This window comes from Phoxinus phoxinus (assembly GCF_949152265.1).
Source record: "Phoxinus phoxinus genome assembly, chromosome: 17".
NCBI classification, from domain to species: domain Eukaryota; kingdom Metazoa; phylum Chordata; class Actinopteri; order Cypriniformes; family Leuciscidae; genus Phoxinus; species Phoxinus phoxinus.
Genome location: NC_136892.1, coordinates 31,839,867 through 31,858,360, shown reverse-complemented (window position 1 = coordinate 31,858,360; position 18,494 = coordinate 31,839,867). Strand labels below are relative to the sequence as shown.

The following is an 18,494-nucleotide window of genomic DNA, read 5'->3' as shown; positions in this document are numbered from 1 at the left end:
GCACAGTCTGCTCGGGAACCGATGCTCTCGAGCGTCTTTCAGTGAGTATGGCTCAACGGCAGAAAAAAAAAAAAATTTTTATAATAAAAGGTTGTGTGTCGATTCAATTAAAAATCCACATAACACATATTTTTAAAAATATTTCTTAATTCACTGAAGCCTGTTTGTCATGTATAATACACTAGATCAAAGAGTTCAAAAATTATAACCATTTCAATGTTGAATTTTTGAACTGGTGGTGGCGCTATAGAGTTGGCCCTAGGGACACCAAATTTGGTCCAATTACTATTCATGGCCAGCTCTACAACTGTGCCAAATTTCATAATTTTCCTATGTACGGTTCATAGGGCTGCCATAGACTTACAGAGGAGGAATAATAATAATTATAATAATAATAATAAGAAGAAAACTAACGGATACAATAGGTGCCTTGCCCCTTCAGGGCTTGGCCCCTAATTACAGAGAACAGAAAACACACATATTAGGCCTTCATCTGAACTTAATGTCACCGATGATAATTTAATAAATATTTATGACAGAACCACATTTACTTGCATAAGAATTCTATTTTTGGAAACTAATACTTTTTATTGATTGCATTAAAATAAGAGAAAAGTATTAAAAAGTGTACATGCTTTTCATCAAACCATTTTATGTTTTTTTTTTTTTTACATTGTGTTTTTCCATAACTTTTTAGTGATCAGCAATTTGTAGTTGAAACGTTAATGTTGTTTCAGCATTAGTGCATCAGATTTCAACATTGATTCAATTGTTAACATTACAATTTTTTTTATTTATTGAAGGATAGCCTCATGAGATGCAACATCTCATTTTTAAGAGGATCCTATAAACACACAAGCAGAATACAAAAAACAAATCATAAACAAAAAATAATAAATAATATTGCAAAATACATATAAATTCATTCATACACAAATTTAATTTTCAACATTAAATGGCAACTGGTTTCTTGTACTTGGAGAAGACTGAGCCCATGACTGGAAACTGCTGTGGACTTTCCAGAAGAATAGCCTTACATTTTTGTGCTGGTCCCTCTTCCACTCGGAAAATGCTTATCCGTATAGATCTGAATCTACAGTTCTCGACCGGTGGGGCGCAGACACTCTGCCGGGGGGGCGCGAGTACACTACATTATATAGATCATCTGCATCATCAAATAAGTGACGAGATAAAGAATGAGAACGATTGATGCTGAACGGATTGAACTCTCAAGCTGAAGAGAGAGAACAGATACACACTCACACACACACACTAACACAAATAACCACAGAAATCATTGCTGCGTTCTGTCACACTCACGTTTACCAACTTTATCCTTCATCTTCTGTAAGACGTTGAGCTTCAGGTTGGTCAGGTGATTTGTGAAATCAATCGGCACACTTGGACTGAGGTCTGGATCTGGAATATATTGGGCTCTGAAACAACATTCAAGAGTCAGTCTCCGTGTAAACTGCAAAAACGTGAATCTCTAAAGATGACGTCATGCACATGCGTATTGCGTGCTCAATCTATAGCGTTTCATCCTATATACTGTCTATGGTTTCATCACCATCTAATGGTCTGGCAGAAGAATACAGCATTTTGATCCGTGTGAATTGGGATTGAATTGCCGTCTATATGCGGAAAACTCAAAGGAAAAACTTCTGTTTTAAGCATACAGTATCATTTAAACTAAATCCATAAAACTAGAACTATAACTCAAATAGAGTTCGTCAGCTCCAGTTATGGACGCCCCAACGCCTGCGAAGAGACGCCCCGACGCCTGCGAAGAGACGCCCCGACGCCTGCGAAGAGACGACCCGACGCCTGCGAAGAGACGACCCGACGCCTGCGAAGAGACGACCCGACGCCTGCGAAGAGACGACCCGACGCCTGCGAAGAGACGACCCGACGCCTGCGAAGAGACGACCCGACGCCTGCGAAGAGACGACCCGACGCCTGCGAAGAGACGACCCGACGCCTGCGAAGAGACGACCCGACGCCTGCGAAGAGACGACTCGAGACGACCCGACGCCTGCGAAGAGACGACTCGAGACGACCCGACGCCTGCGAAGAGACGACTCGAGACGACCCGACGCCTGCGAAGAGACGACTCGAGACGACCCGACGCCTGCGAAGAGACGACTCGAGACGACCCGACGCCTGCGAAGAGACGACTCGAGACGACCCGACGCCTGCGAAGAGACGACTCGAGACGACCCGACGCCTGCGAAGAGACGACTCGAGACGACCCGACGCCTGCGAAGAGACGACCCGACGCCTGCGAAGAGACGACTCGAGACGACCCGACGCCTGCGAAGAGACGACCCGACGCCTGCGAAGAGACGACTCGAGACGACCCGACGCCTGCGAAGAGACGACTCGAGACGACCCGACGCCTGCGAAGAGACGACCCGACGCCTGCGAAGAGACGACCCGACGCCTGCGAAGAGACGACCCGACGCCTGCGAAGAGACGACCCGACGCCTGCGAAGAGACGACCCGACGCCTGCGAAGAGACGACCCGACGCCTGCGAAGAGACGACCCGACGCCTGCGAAGAGACGACCCGACGCCTGCGAAGAGACGACCCGACGCCTGCGAAGAGACGACCCGACGCCTGCGAAGAGACGACCCGACGCCTGCGAAGAGACGACCCGACGCCTGCGAAGAGACGACCCGACGCCTCGAGACGACCCGACGCCTGCGAAGAGACTACCCGACGACTCGAGACGACGCCTGCGAAGTGACTACCCGACGACTCGAGACGACCCGACGCCTGCGAAGAGACTACCCGACGACTCGAGACGACCCGACGCCTGCGAAGAGACTACCCGACGACTCGAGACGACCCGACGCCTGCGAAGAGACTACCCGACGACTCGAGACGACCCGACGCCTGCGAAGAGACGACCCGACGCCTGCGAAGAGACGACCCGACGCCTGCGAAGAGACGACCCGACGCCTGCGAAGAGACGACCCGACGCCTGCGAAGAGACGACCCGACGCCTGCGAAGAGACGACCCGACGCCTGCGAAGAGACAAACACAAACCTTTGCAATGTGGCCTTCAAGTTCTGTAAAGAAAAAATAAAGAAATGCAAATTATTCTGCAAAACTGAGTTTGGCTTTAATCTCTGAAACTGACATTCATATCATTGGAGAATAATGAAGATGAATGGACACCTGCAGGAATGAAACATCTTCAGCCTTCATCTGCTCCTCGATGTCTCTGATTGTGATTGTGAGAGATGAAATCTGTTTACTCGTCTCCTCAATCTTCTCCTTCATCATCTGACTCCTCTTCTCCTCTTCCTCTCTCAGCGCTGTTATTCTGGCCGCTTCTTCATCATCTAGAAACTGGCGAAGTTCCTTAAACTCTTCTTTAATCTGAGTCTCTATGCATTGAGTGTGAAACTGAAATTAGAGACACAATATTGGCCAAACTAGATCTACATCAATCTCTACACTTCCAGAATTGCATTAATCACATTGTTCATTTCAAACCTTAATATCTCCAGCAGTTTTACACAGTTTCTGTTCACGAGTCACAGATCTTCTCAGTTCCTCCTGTAAGCGTTCCAGTGAAGCTTTGAGTATCTCCTGGAAGGAACAACAAAAACGGTGTCTATTGTTGAATTATTTTTTATTTTATTTATTTTTTGTAGCCATTTCTCATTTAATATAGTGCAGACAATGGTGGGGATATATTTGCACTGACAGATGCACTACTCATTTTTTACATCTTAATCTGATGATGCACTAAACTGAAATATAAAAAGCAAACAGATAATTTTGTGACTTTTTTTTTAAATAAAATTTTTTCCCATGTCATTGCTGTAATGCAGAAATCATTTACTCATTATCTATAATGTAGAGAGAACTCAAAAATGAAGGAGAGCTGGATCCAAAACAGTGAATTTTCTTAACAGAATAAACAAAAACAAATCAAATACGAAGAACAGAGAACCAGGAACAGAATGAGCTCAACAAACATTACATCCCAGAAGCACAAGACTCGACAAGGAGCACTGGGGTTTAATAGTTTAAGACTATCACCCGCAGGTCTCCTGTCCTTATGAAACTAGTGAATATGACGTGATTGCCCTTGAACATTCAAGTTTATGAACATTAAAATACTTTAAAACAACTACAACAATGTCTTTAACCAAGGTAACATTAGCCTGAAATATGTAAACAAGGCTGGACCACTAATCCTAAAATATTAGCAGATTTTTATCCTTTTAAAACAACACTGCTGTAACTACATACACATAGTGAATTCACAAGTCGGTGTATTATATAATTATTGTAAATCAATGCTTTTATTTGTTACAAATGACCAAAAATCACGGTTGTGACTCTCTATCGAATCACCGTAGCACTTCCTGGAACTATCTGAACCGAATCACGTGACGATCAAGCATTTTGAACTTTCGAAAGAAAAAAAACTTTTAAATATGCCATTTTGGTGATCAAAGATGAGTTAAAGGATAAAATGATTGACTACAGGGGGACTAAGAGATTTAAAAAAATCTGAAATGTTCCTGTGTAAATAAACCCACAAGTATTTTTTTTCAGCATTATTTGTCAAGATGAAATTGTCTATCAATAATCATTGATATTTTATTTATTCAAATGTTTTAAACATCATCTGACCTTATTGTCCGCGACAGCTTCATCTACAGGACAGAATCTGTGGTCGGTGTGTTTTCTGGAGTCTCGACACACCACACACACGGGCTGTTGATCATCCACACAGAAGAGTTTGATAGTCTCGTTGTGAACACTACAGACTCCAGATCCAGATCTCTGTCTCTCCTGTTGAAAACTCTCGCACAGGTTCTTCAAAGCCAAATTTACCGGAGGACGGTCATTTAAAGATGTTTCTCGGCAAACCGGACATTCTTTAAGTGTTTTATTTTCCCAAACCCTCTGAATACAGCTTGAACAAAAACTGTGGCTACACGACAGAAGAACAGGGTTTATAAAAATGTCACAGCACACCGGACAAGAAAAATCCTCCTTAGAAAAAGATCTAGACGCCATTTTCTTTTAAACTTAGAACAGAAACTCAAAGTCCATCTTTAAAGTTTCACTTTCAGTTAAAGTTAGGATAGGCAAGGGGTTTTCAAACTGTCTCTCATCTGACACACCTGGTTCCTCTTCAGATCATTAGTAGAGAGACGGCAAGTGGGTGTGTCAAATAATGAGACATACAAATGCCTTGTCCAAATACACACTTGTGGTCTTTACACTTGACCACTTATGACATATTTCCCAAGTAGGCGTAAAGACGCCAAGTGTGTGTATGACTTTTGATTACTCAATGCGACACACTTAGTCGTGCAAAAAATGCAGCTTTTATTTTTTATATTTTCAATACTTTGCATTTTAAAATAACCTTCTACACGTCTGTTTAGTTGTCACTATAACTAACAGAAGACACAAATTTAAGTCAAGTTTCTACTTAAGTCAAGTCATCTTCATTTATATAGTGCTTTTAACAATGTAGATTGTTTCAAAGCTGCCAGAGATAAACAGATCATTTAAGGTAACAGAGATTGTTTTGGCTTTATAGCGGTTCTTGAATAATGTTATTTTCCAGCTAAAGTTAGTTTTGATTGATTCACTTCCGTCGCAACGATCATTAGTCGCTGAGACGACACCGTTCTCTCTACACAGACTTTAAACTGAACCTGTGAGAAACGCTGATGGCGCTCACGTGCACATCAAGGATTAAAGGAACACTTCACCCATTTGCATTAGACTTTGTATCTTTAGAAACCCAGTCACATTTTCGAATGGTCATGGTTTATTCCCTTATTTTCCCCTGAGATGGGAGAAATAAGGATTTAAGTGTTCCACTTCCTGCTTTTTATGACGCAAAAATCGTCATTTTGCGTCATAAAAAGCAGGAAGTCAAATTTCTTTGAATAAGGGTAAGACTACAAACACTAGGTCATCATTTATCCAGTAGAAGGCGCTAGATCTGCATGTTTTTAACCCGCCCATAGAGGGATCTCACTCACAGAATGTACATATAGTGTCAGCCATTCTTTTATTTGGAAGCTAAGCTAACAGTTTCTTATTCTGTGGAGAAAGCTGAGTAGTAGCGGTGACCATCCTCTTTTTCCCGGACATGTCCGGCCGTCGAGATCGTCCAAAATTTCCGGGATTCGGCTTTTGCTTTCTGCAGTCGCCATTCATTGTTTACATGCACACCTTTTGTTTCAATCTAACTGAATTCATTCCGATTGGTTAATCTGAATGTAGTGTTTACATGTGATCGGTTGATGTGCGTTTTAACATTGCTAAGAAAATTCCCGCTCCTCCGTGAGAGATACGAGACCGGTGCGTCTCACAGGCGCCGGCGCCACTCATCAGTAATCACGCCACCGGGCTCGCATCGTTCTCCGCGGCCGTCAGTCTCGTTCCTGCTCGTCACAGTAAACATGAGGAACGGCGACTGTAGAACGCAAAAGCCGCGAATCCTGGACATTTTGGGCGACAACAAAATACCGGGCAGACTCACGGAGACTCACTAGTAGCATAGTCTTGTTGTTTACTGCGATCTCTTACCGGTAGGCGTGGCCTTCTAGGGCAGCGAAGCAAGTGCATTCTGGGAGTTGTTGTCTTTCATCCCCATAAGCCAAAAATACATTTTCTGGCTTTTCTCAGTCTAGAAGGCTCCAAATTCAAAAATAATTTCACATTTCTTCTACATAAATGACCCATTTTAAATACACATTCATCTTTCCAGAGGTGAAGTGTTCCTTTAATTCTATAGTTATGTGCGTTTGAATATATGTGCGCATGTTTGTAATTCTCTACAAACTAAGCCTTAAACTACTTATCCTGCCTATACATTTTGATACAGAATTTTATTTTATCACTTCGGGGTAGATACGCGAAACCGAATTTTCCCACAACGCTTTATCTGTAGAGTGGTAAAGGGATCCTCCATAGGGAGAGGCTAGTTGGCACTTCAGCGCTGCGTTGTCATCGGGTCCAGGCGGGTCATATCTGGATACGGCCTGGATCCGGCAGGCTGCGGGAAAACCTCGGGATAAACAAAGACACTAAAATTAGCGTAGATGCCATTCTTCTTATGATGTAATGAGTACATCAGGATTTAAGGGAAGTGTTCCCAGTTCCGGCGGACCTAATCTATGCAGCCTAACATTGAGTTATAGAAGTCTATAATGTGTTATGTGAATGCTAGGCCAAAGAGATGTGTCTTTAATCTAGCTTTGAACTGACAGAGTGTGTCTGCTTCCCGGACAATGGTAGGAAGACCGTTACTTTATTGGTATTTTGGATATTGGTATACCGTAGGTTAGGTTCTTTTTTTCTTCTTCTGTTTTTCCTCTAGGTCTATTTTCTTAATTGTCTCTTTACACAGAGTGACCAGGTGTTTGCAATTTGATTAATTAAGTTAAAAATGAATCTGAGATGTTGTTGGTTACACACACCCTGACGAACGCATGTAAAGCCGCAACGCGTAGGGGGATCTGTCACCATTTTTAATGTTTTGAGCCATCAATGAAATAAAGGCTTTTTAACTTTTTTCTATTTATTTCGAGTGCCTTGGAGTTCCTAAATTAATAGAACCTGTAGAACACTTTTATGTTTATTTTTGTATTTGTAATCGTATATAAGTTTATCTTTTTATTTATCGTATAATAACATTCACACCAAACAACTTTGGTTGCAATCCGCAATTTGTCCTGCGGGTGGCAGTAATTAGACAATAATTTGTTGTGCCGTAACTTTTAAGTCAAGAGGAAATTACTCAAAGCGAGATCGCGCACTTTAGTCAAGAAGGAGCTTCGCATGTTCATCAGAGGCGATCTACACCAAAAAAAGATACAAGTAACGAAAATATTTACTTTCAGACATGTTCGTAGTAGTGAGAAATAATATTAAACTATCCAAGTGTCCGCTGTTGCTTATATTAGACTTTATAAAACTAACTTACATATCAAGTAATCACGAGTCATGAAATATGCAAACTTAGCAAAGAGTCAGCAGATAACAGAGAACAGATTTAACGTTGACACATTAGAGAAATTTAGATTTCAATATTTAATTTATATCGTCTAGTTTTGCCGTACATTAATTTCTTGCCTTTTTAGTAGGTGGTATGAAGCAGACTCGACTGTGCAAAGTCTTTTATTAATTACAAATGATTTGTCAATCACTCAATGAATGAGGATTTATAAATCCAGAATTTAGATTTAAAGGAATAACCTTATCAAAATTTTAAATTCACTGAAATAATTTGAATCTTGATATATTTGTATACAAGGAACCACAAAAATCGCAGAATACAGCTTTCATGAATACATGATAATGTTCGAGAAGATTATCATAAACACATTTTCAGGTGACTGCCTAAGTTGATTTGTGGATATGTTTGGTGTTTGTTATATACGGATATGTGTCAGTTTACAGATGTAAAAAGTGCTAAAAATGTGTTATCATTATGCTATATCACACTACAATAGAAAATTACTTGTCAAATAAATGAAACATTAATTTGAGTTGAAATTACACCTGGCCACTTCATGCGTTTTCTCAGATCGGATATCTGATTTATCAAAACGATTCCATTTACACCTGGTGACATAAATGTGTTTTTGCAAAACGGATATAAATCCGATCTTCAGTTCCCCCGCGCTAAATGCAGATTTAATGGAGTTCACGTCACCGAAAGCAACAGTTATGAGCTGCATTTTATTGATCATCAGCTGAAATTTTTGAATCAAAGACCAGTAAGATAATTTCGGTTCTTTACTTTTAATGAAGATAATTGTGTGTTAAGCGTCTGCGACTTACTTTCACTTTGATTTGCGATAGTTTGCGCGTTGGCTTGATGAATAGATGCTCAGCTGCGGTGATCTCCATTTCTCGTTCTCTCCAGCAGAGGCTCAGACAGTAGAAGACTAGCGTCAGCGCAGCAGTTTCTCGTTCTCTCCTGCAGAGGCTCAGACAGTAGAAGGCTAGCGTCAGCACAGCAGTTTCTCGTTCTCTCCAGCAGAGGTTCAGACTGTAGAAGACTAGCGTCAGCGCAGCAGTTTCTCGTTCTCTCCTGCAGAGGATCAGACAGTAGAAGACTAGCGTCAGCGCAGCAGTTTCTCGTTCTCTCCTGCAGAGGCTCAGACTGTAGAAGACTAGCGTCAGCGCAGCAGTTTCTCGTTCTCTCCAGCAGAGACTCAGACTGTAGAAGACTAGCGTCAGCGCAGCAGTTTCTCGTTCTCTCCAGCAGAGGCTCAGACAGTAGAAGACTAGCGTCAGCACAGCAGTTTCTCGTTCTCTCCAGCAGAGGATCAGACAGTAGAAGACTAGCGTCAGCGCAGCAGTTTCTCGTTCTCTCCAGCAGAGACTCAGACAGTAGAAGACTAGCGTCAGCGCAGCAGTTTCTTGTTCCCTCCAGCAGAGACTCAGACAGTAGAAGACTAGCGTCAGCGCAGCAGTTTCTTGTTCCCTCCAGCAGAGGCTCAGACTGTAGAAGACTAGCGTCAGCGCAGCAGTTTCTCGTTCTCTCCTGCAGAGGCTCAGACTGTAGAAGACTAGCGTCAGCACAGCAGTTTCTCGTTCTCTCCAGCAGAGACTCAGACTGTAGAAGACTAGCGTCAGCGCAGCAGTTTCTCGTTCTCTCCAGCAGAGGCTCAGACAGTAGAAGACTAGCGTCAGCGCAGCAGTTTCTCGTTCCCTCCAGCAGAGACTCAGACAGTAGAAGACTAGCGTCAGCGCAGCAGTTTCTTGTTCTCTCCAGCAGAGACTCAGACAGTAGAAGACTAGCGTCAGCGCAGCAGTTTCTTGTTCTCTCCAGCAGAGGCTCAGACAGTAGAAGACTAGCGTCAGCGCAGCAGTTTCTCGTTCTCTCCAGCAGAGGCTCAGACAGTAGAAGACTAGCGTCAGCGCAGCAGTTTCTCGTTCTCTCCAGCAGAGGCTCAGACAGTAGAAGACTAGCGTCAGCGCAGCAGTTTCTCGTTCCCTCCAGCAGAGACTCAGACAGTAGAAGACTAGCGTCAGCGCAGCAGTTTCTTGTTCTCTCCAGCAGAGGCTCAGACTGTAGAAGACTAGCGTCAGCGCAGCAGTTTCTCGTTCTCTCCAGCAGAGACTCAGACAGTAGAAGACTAGCGTCAGCGCAGCAGTTTCTTGTTCTCTCCAGCAGAGGCTCAGACTGTAGAAGACTAGCGTCAGCGCAGCAGTTTCTCGTTCTCTCCAGCAGAGGCTCAGACAGTAGAAGACTAGCGTCAGCGCAGCAGTTTCTCGTTCCCTCCAGCAGAGACTCAGACAGTAGAAGACTAGCGTCAGCGCAGCAGTTTCTTGTTCTCTCCAGCAGAGGCTCAGACTGTAGAAGACTAGCGTCAGCGCAGCAGTTTCTCGTTCTCTCCAGCAGAGGCTCAGACTGAAGAAGACTAGCGTCAGCGCAGCAGTTTCTCGTTCTCTCCAGCAGAGGCTCAGACAGTAGAAGACTAGCGTCAGCGCAGCAGTTTCTCGTTCTCTCCAGCAGAGGCTCAGACTGTAGAAGACTAGCGTCAGCGCAGCAGTTTCTCGTTCTCTCCAGCAGAGGCTCAGACTGTAGAAGACTAGCGTCAGCGCAGCAGTTTCTCGTTCTCTCCAGCAGAGGCTCAGACTGTAGAAGACTAGCGTCAGCGCAGCAGTTTCTCGTTCTCTCCAGCAGAGACTCAGACAGTAGAAGACTAGCGTCAGCGCAGCAGTTTCTTGTTCTCTCCAGCAGAGGCTCAGACAGTAGAAGACTAGCGTCAGCGCAGCAGTTTCTCGTTCTCTCCTGCAGAGGCTCAGACAGTAGAAGACTAGCGTCAGCACAGCAGTTTCTCGTTCTCTCCTGCAGAGGATCAGACAGTAGAAGACTAGCGTCAGCGCAGCAGTTTCTCGTTCTCTCCAGCAGAGGCTCAGACAGTAGAAGACTAGCGTCAGCGCAGAAGTTTCTCGTTCTCTCCAGCAGAGACTCAGACTGTAGAAGACTAGCGTCAGCGCAGCAGTTTCTCGTTCTCTCCAGCAGAGGCTCAGACAGTAGAAGACTAGCGTCAGCACAGCAGTTTCTAGTTCTCTCCTGCAGAGGCTCAGACTGTAGAAGACTAGCGTCAGCGCAGCAGTTTCTCGTTCTCTCCTGCAGAGGATCAGACAGTAGAAGACTAGCGTCAGCGCAGCAGTTTCTCGTTCTCTCCTGCAGAGGCTCAGACTGTAGAAGACTAGCGTCAGCGCAGCAGTTTCTCGTTCTCTCCTGCAGAGGATCAGACAGTAGAAGACTAGCGTCAGCACAGCAGTTTCTCGTTCTCTCCTGCAGAGGTTCAGACTGTAGAAGACTAGCGTCAGTGCAGCAGTTTCTCGTTCTCTCCAGCAGAGGATCAGACAGTAGAAGACTAGCGTCAGCGCAGCAGTTTCTCGTTCTCTCCAGCAGAGGCTCAGACAGTAGAAGACTAGCGTCAGCGCAGCAGTTTCTCGTTCTCTCCAGCAGAGGCTCAGACAGTAGAAGACTAGCGTCAGCGCAGCAGTTTCTCGTTCTCTCCAGCAGAGGATCAGACAGTAGAAGACTAGCGTCAGCGCAGCAGTTTCTCGTTCTCTCCAGCAGAGACTCAGACTGTAGAAGACTAGCGTCAGCGCAGCAGTTTCTCGTTCTCTCCAGCAGAGGTTCAGACTGTAGAAGACTAGCGTCAGTGCAGCAGTTTCTCGTTCTCTCCAGCAGAGGATCAGACTGTAGAAGACTAGCGTCAGCGCAGCAGTTTCTCGTTCTCTCCTGCAGAGGCTCAGACTGTAGAAGACTAGCGTCAGCGCAGCAGTTTCTCGTTCTCTCCTGCAGAGGTTCAGACTGTAGAAGACTAGCGTCAGTGCAGCAGTTTCTCGTTCTCTCCAGCAGAGGATCAGACTGTAGAAGACTAGCGTCAGCGCAGCAGTTTCTCGTTCTCTCCAGCAGAGGATCAGACAGTAGAAGACTAGCGTCAGCGCAGCAGTTTCTCGTTCTCTCCAGCAGAGGATCAGACAGTAGAAGACTAGCGTCAGCGCAGCAGTTTCTCGTTCTCTCCAGCAGAGACTCAGACTGTAGAAGACTAGCGTCAGCGCAGCAGTTTCTCGTTCTCTCCAGCAGAGGATCAGACTGTAGAAGACTAGCGTCAGCGCAGCAGTTTCTCGTTCTCTCCAGCAGAGACTCAGACAGTAGAAGACTAGCGTCAGCGCAGCAGTTTCTCGTTCTCTCCAGCAGAGGATCAGACAGTAGAAGACTAGCGTCAGTGCAGCAGTTTCTCGTTCCCTCCAGCAGAGGTTCAGACTGTAGAAGACTAGCGTCAGTGCAGCAGTTTCTCGTTCTCTCCAGCAGAGGCTCAGACTGTAGAAGACTAGCGTCAGTGCAGCAGTTTCTCGTTCCCTCCAGCAGAGGTTCAGACTGTAGAAGACTAGCGTCAGCGCAGCAGTTTCTCGTTCTCTCCTGCAGAGGTTCAGACTGTAGAAGACTAGCGTCAGCGCAGCAGTTTCTCGTTCTCTCCTGCAGAGGATCAGACAGTAGAAGACTAGCGTCAGCGCAGCAGTTTCTCGTTCTCTCCAGCAGAGGCTCAGACTGTAGAAGACTAGCGTCAGCGCAGCAGTTTCTCATTCTCTCCAGCAGAGGATCAGACAGTAGAAGACTAGCGTCAGCGCAGCAGTTTCTCGTTCTCTCCAGCAGAGGATCAGACTGTAGAAGACTAGCGTCAGCGCAGCAGTTTCTCATTCTCTCCAGCAGAGGCTCAGACAGTAGAAGACTAGCGTCAGCGCAGCAGTTTCTCGTTCTCTCCAGCAGAGGCTCAGACTGAAGAAGACTAGCGTCAGCGCAGCAGTTTCTCGTTCTCTCCAGCAGAGGCTCAGACAGTAGAAGACTAGCGTCAGCACAGCAGTTTCTCGTTCTCTCCAGCAGAGGCTCAGACAGTAGAAGACTAGCGTCAGCGCAGCAGTTTCTTGTTCCCTCCAGCAGAGGCTCAGACAGTAGAAGACTAGCGTCAGCGCAGCAGTTTCTCGTTCTCTCCAGCAGAGGCTCAGACTGTAGAAGACTAGCGTCAGCGCAGCAGTTTCTCGTTCTCTCCAGCAGAGGCTCAGACTGTAGAAGACTAGCGTCAGCGCAGCAGTTTCTCGTTCTCTCCAGCAGAGGCTCAGACTGTAGAAGACTAGCGTCAGCGCAGCAGTTTCTCGTTCTCTCCAGCAGAGGCTCAGACTGTAGAAGACTAGCGTCAGCGCAGCAGTTTCTCGTTCTCTCCTGCAGAGGTTCAGACTGTAGAAGACTAGCGTCAGCGCAGCAGTTTCTCGTTCTCTCCAGCAGAGGCTCAGACTGTAGAAGACTAGCGTCAGCGCAGCAGTTTCTCGTTCTCTCCAGCAGAGGTTCAGACTGTAGAAGACTAGCGTCAGTGCAGCAGTTTCTCGTTCTCTCCAGCAGAGGCTCAGACTGTAGAAGACTAGCGTCAGTGCAGCAGTTTCTCGTTCCCTCCAGCAGAGGTTCAGACTGTAGAAGACTAGCGTCAGCGCAGCAGTTTCTCGTTCTCTCCTGCAGAGGTTCAGACTGTAGAAGACTAGCGTCAGCGCAGCAGTTTCTCGTTCTCTCCTGCAGAGGATCAGACAGTAGAAGACTAGCGTCAGCGCAGCAGTTTCTCGTTCTCTCCAGCAGAGGCTCAGACTGTAGAAGACTAGCGTCAGCGCAGCAGTTTCTCGTTCTCTCCAGCAGAGGATCAGACAGTAGAAGACTAGCGTCAGCGCAGCAGTTTCTCGTTCTCTCCAGCAGAGGATCAGACTGTAGAAGACTAGCGTCAGCGCAGCAGTTTCTCATTCTCTCCAGCAGAGGCTCAGACAGTAGAAGACTAGCGTCAGCGCAGCAGTTTCTCGTTCTCTCCAGCAGAGGCTCAGACTGAAGAAGACTAGCGTCAGCGCAGCAGTTTCTCGTTCTCTCCAGCAGAGGCTCAGACAGTAGAAGACTAGCGTCAGCACAGCAGTTTCTCGTTCTCTCCAGCAGAGGCTCAGACAGTAGAAGACTAGCGTCAGCGCAGCAGTTTCTTGTTCCCTCCAGCAGAGGCTCAGACAGTAGAAGACTAGCGTCAGCGCAGCAGTTTCTCGTTCTCTCCAGCAGAGGCTCAGACTGTAGAAGACTAGCGTCAGCGCAGCAGTTTCTCGTTCTCTCCAGCAGAGGCTCAGACTGTAGAAGACTAGCGTCAGCGCAGCAGTTTCTCGTTCTCTCCTGCAGAGGCTCAGACTGTGGGAGGCTAGTTAACGTCAGCACAGCACTGCTTATAATACTCAGAATTAGCTCAAGTTATCAGCATAACACACCCGGGTCACAGGAGGCTTTTTATCTGGAACTGTAGATGCAGACCAAACAATCTGGAACCGTCAAAGCACTCGTGCACACACTTCAAACAGCAAAAGCTTTCCCAATGTGAACACTTTAAGAACAGGACACTTCAAAACAGTAAACTCACAGTGTCCAGGCAAACGTCTCCTTGAAGTTGGGCTGGGCTGGTTAGCTGGGCTGTTAGCTGTGGTGTTGAGAGCCGAAAAGCGGTAAAACAGTAGAGCAGTAAAGCAGGGAGTCACTGGCAGTCACACATCCCATCGCATTGAACCACGAAGCAGACACACACGCCTCTCAACCCGACAATCGGGGCCGGGTCCACGCGTCGGCGGCAACCGTAGTGATCGCGAATTCCAGTTCCGTCAGAATGCCGGTTTCGTTTCAGATCCTCGTCGGCTCGATCTAATCGTCGGCCGAGCACCCCTTCCTGGACGCCGGCTTCTCCCCCGCCTCAGCCGCACTCCCCCCCCCCCCTAGATTCTTCCCACCGAACACCTGAAGCTGATTTATCTAACAGATCGCCAGGTTGTCACTTGTCACTGTTTACATCTGGGCACAGGAAGCAGCCATTTTGCTGGGTGTCACATTAAAAATATTCCCCAAGAGAAACCCATTCCTTGGCGTGTGCGTTCCTCCCCCACAGAATATAGTCCCCCCGTGACACGTTTACACTTGTCCAGTTTCGTCTGGAATGCGGCCCAGACCTCCTCCTGAAGTGGTTTGAGCGATCGGATTCAAATCCGTCTCGAATGCGTTTTGGAGGCAGTTACAGCTGGTCTTTTCACGATCAGATAGCTATCCGACCACAGAAGTACGCATGAAGAACGCATGAAGTGGCCAGGTGTAAACAGATTGCAGTGATGCATGTCATTGTGAAAAATTACTTGAATTAATACTGAAAATAGTTTAAGATGAATGTTAAAGGGGTCCCCCTTAAAAGCACAAGTGGCCCCTGCCTGCCCAATTGTTTCTAAACGACGATTTGCACCTGAATAATTGCGAGTGATTGTGAGTGTGATGATCATCTGCTAAATGAGCAACAACGACCACAATTCACTCCTTCAGTCAGTGAAGCTCCCACAGCCGTTCATGAGAGTTTAAATGCTGGGAATATTCCCATCTTCCCACAGGAGAAGAAGCAGCAAGCAGGAGGAATTACTCCAGGAGAAACTACGGACATACTATTGTAAAGATGGAGATTAAGGAAGAACCCTGCAGAATAAAAGATGAAGATACAGAGGAACAAATAGGTTGGTGTTTTCCTTCATTCTCTTTAATGACTGATGAGGAACATTAAGATGAAAACTGACATATAAAAATAACATCTAATACTAGATACTGACTCAGTAGTAAACTGGATTTGTGCTAAATTGAGATTTTGAACAATGTTTATTTTTGTTTCTCAAGTATCCTTTTATTACATTATGGGAATTTAATTTGTTTATTTTAGACCTGATGGAAGTGAATGAAGACAAACAGCATCAGTTTCTAAAACCTCATTATTTCAAAAAGGAAGATGGAAATGCAGTCGTTTCAAAGACTGAAGAGAATTTCACACAGAAACAAGCTGGAGTTGAAGGATCTTTCACCTGCTCTGAGTGTGGAACGAGTTTCGTATATAAATCAACCCTGAACCAACATATGAGGATTCACACTGGAGAAAGGCCTTATACATGCACTCAGTGTGGAAAGAGTTTCATTCGCAAAGGACACCTAAAGGATCACATGAGGATTCACACTGGAGAAAAGCCGTTCACTTGCTCTCAGTGTGGAAAGAGTTTCGGTTACAAAAATAATCTCAAAGATCATCTGCGCCGTCACTCTGGAGTGAGATCATTCAGCTGTGATCAGTGTGAGAAAACATTTGCTTTTGAATCAAGCTTAAGAGAACACATTAAAGTTCATGCTGGTGTGAAGCCTCACGTTTGTTCTGTTTGTGGAAACAGTTTTTCACATCTTGGTTCTTTAAAAGTGCATGAGCGTATTCATACTGGTGTGAGACCTTATATGTGCTCTGACTGTGGGAAGAGCTTTATTACATCCAGCAACTTAATAAAACACCAGAGAGTTCACACTGGAGAGAAACCGTACAAGTGTTCACACTGTGGAAAGTGTTTCTCTCAGTCAAGAAGCCTGAAAGATCATGAGAGAGTTCACACTGGAGAGAAGCCACACCAGTGCTCTTCATGTGGGAAGAGTTACAGACATTTATCTACTCTACTGAAACATAAGAAAAATTATTGCGCGAAGGTGTCTAAGTGAGCAAAGTTCACTTCCATGACTTGTAAATAAGCAAAAGATGTAAGTGTTGCATGTTTTGTTCTCCGACACCCGTATTGATCCTCTGTTGTGTTGCACATGCGCAGTAAACACAGTGTTACCTGTACACAAGATGAACTGAACAATAAAGCAACAATGTGAAAATACTTGTGTCAGTGTCATCGCTCAAGCAGTGCATGTTCATCTCACACAGATGTACAAGAATAATAGTGCAGAAAACTGTTGCCATAAAACTCTATGATTTATGAAGGGATGTGTTTTGTTTCTGTCTGGTTTCATTATTTTCATTGAACATATGAGGCATTTGTGAAACAATGGCAACAATAGTCTATCAAATATACATATGGCTTGCAATATCATTTGCGTATCGGCTGAAAAAAACTCAGAACACAGGAAAACCCTGAGTGTGTTATTATGTAGCCTATTACATTCATTCAACCACAAAGCATTGTAATGACTAAATTAAATGACTAAATGACTTGCTAATTAAAAAAAGAAATATAAATTAGCTAAACTTACCATGTGCTTTTTTTAAAGTTGGAAAACAGAAGCTTGTTATTCTTAGTCCGGTTGTTGAGAGCTTGAAGCATAATGCAAATGAGTCGGCTTTCAAACAAAGAATCTTTTCTTGCTTGAAATGACACCTTTTTCATTGGTCAAGCCAAACTCAAGAGTGTGACCCAGCGGAGTAGACAGGGGAGGGGCCATGGGGGCCATGAGTGAGTGACAGGCTGGTTTGGGGCCCCCAATGTGCCCCCACCCTTCTTCTTGTCTGTCACTCAAAAATTTAAATTATATCTTTCGGCTTGCATTTGAATAATTAAAGGTACAATATGTAAGAATTTTTTGTAATAAAATATAAAAAAATCACTTGCTCAGTGTGATATATTTCCTGCAGTTGTGTATTTACAACATCCCAAAAGTCTCCAAAGATTTTTTATTTCAGAGAAATTCCCATTTTAAATCGTGGCCGTCCCGGAAAAAAATTACGCAATATCCGCGCTATCCTCGGTTTCCGCTCGTACTGCCATAGCCATGACGTAACCATGGCGACAGACGTGGACAACTGCGTTGTGCGTAACATGGCAAGCAGACTTTGGGACAAAAAAGGAGAACTAAAATGAGGATCAATATCGGCGTGGTGTTTTCGAGACGCCGAGAGCTAGCGTCCGCGACTAACTTGGACTTGACAGAGCTTCACGAGTCACGACTTGACAGCGACACCGTTCTTGCACATTTTTTATTAGACAGGAGAGCAAATGTACATAAAACAAATCAATGTTATATCTCAACATGATGAAATGTTAGAATATGATCAGTATGTTATTCTAATGTTGATCTATATTACTGCTAGTTTCATATAGCAAACGAACTAACACATAGAATAACATTATAACTTTCAACACACTCAAATGCTGTTTAGTGTGATAGTGTAACGTTAGAGCGAGTGAACAGCGCTGCGTTACCTCACAAGTTTAATTCGTCAGATAAACTGACCTGTGTGAGTAATTCAGCAGTTGCGGGTAGTTCGGCAGAATCAAATCTCCTTATTCCTTTATATCCGCGGCACTTGCGTGTGATATCTGTCTATTATTAGCATTCGCGCCCTGCTTCACACCACTGTAATGTTAAAAAACATCAATGTTTTCACTCCTCCATTAACATTATTAGATCCATCAGCTTGACAGCAAGTCCCATCATTCAGTTCGTCACTGCGTCATAAGCCTACGCCGGCTTTGTTATTGTAAGAGGTTAGCGACCCCTAGCGGCGAAATAAGATTACATATTGTAGGTTTAAAGCTAGGGTAGCAGTTTCAGAGAGGGTACCAATAGAAAGCTAGTCTTGAAAGCACGAGATCTCACACTCCCTTCAGAGCG

General features: G+C 44.9%; 1 protein-coding gene across 5 annotated transcripts; it reads right to left on the bottom strand.

Annotated features, from left to right (window-relative positions):
* Nucleotides 1–484: 484 nt before the first annotated feature.
* Nucleotides 485–5,242, bottom strand: LOC306984796 (E3 ubiquitin-protein ligase TRIM17-like). 5 transcript variants are annotated; one of them, XM_079586502.1, is made up of 6 exons: nt 4,658–5,183; nt 3,506–3,601; nt 3,185–3,415; nt 3,053–3,075; nt 1,321–1,436; nt 485–1,234 (listed from the first exon to the last, which is right to left on the bottom strand). In XM_079586502.1, the coding sequence occupies exons 1-6, from the start codon at nt 5,045–5,047 to the stop codon at nt 1,230–1,232; spliced, it is 861 nt and encodes a 286-aa protein (XP_079442628.1). In that variant the 5' UTR covers nt 5,048–5,183; the 3' UTR covers nt 485–1,229. The 5 variants fall into 5 exon arrangements, 4 of the variants coding, with proteins under 4 accessions (XP_079442628.1, XP_079442625.1, XP_079442626.1 ...); XM_079586499.1 differs by having other exon boundaries at nt 572–1,165; nt 4,658–5,153; XM_079586500.1 differs by having other exon boundaries at nt 775–1,125; nt 4,658–5,153.
* Between the last annotated feature and the right edge of the window lie 13,252 nt (nt 5,243–18,494).

Coding starts and splice junctions, on each gene's coding strand:
- LOC306984796 (XM_079586499.1), bottom strand. CDS start 5,047: ATGGCGTCTAGATCTTTTTCTAAGGAGGATTTTTCTTGTCCGGTGTGC. Junction 3,416..3,505: donor AAACTGCTGGAGATATTAAG/GTTTGAAATGAA, acceptor CTCTAATTTCAG/TTTCACACTCAATGCATAGA. Junction 1,166..1,320: donor GAAGGATAAAGTTGGTAAAC/GTGAGTGTGACA, acceptor TTGATGATGCAG/ATGATCTATATAATGTAGTG.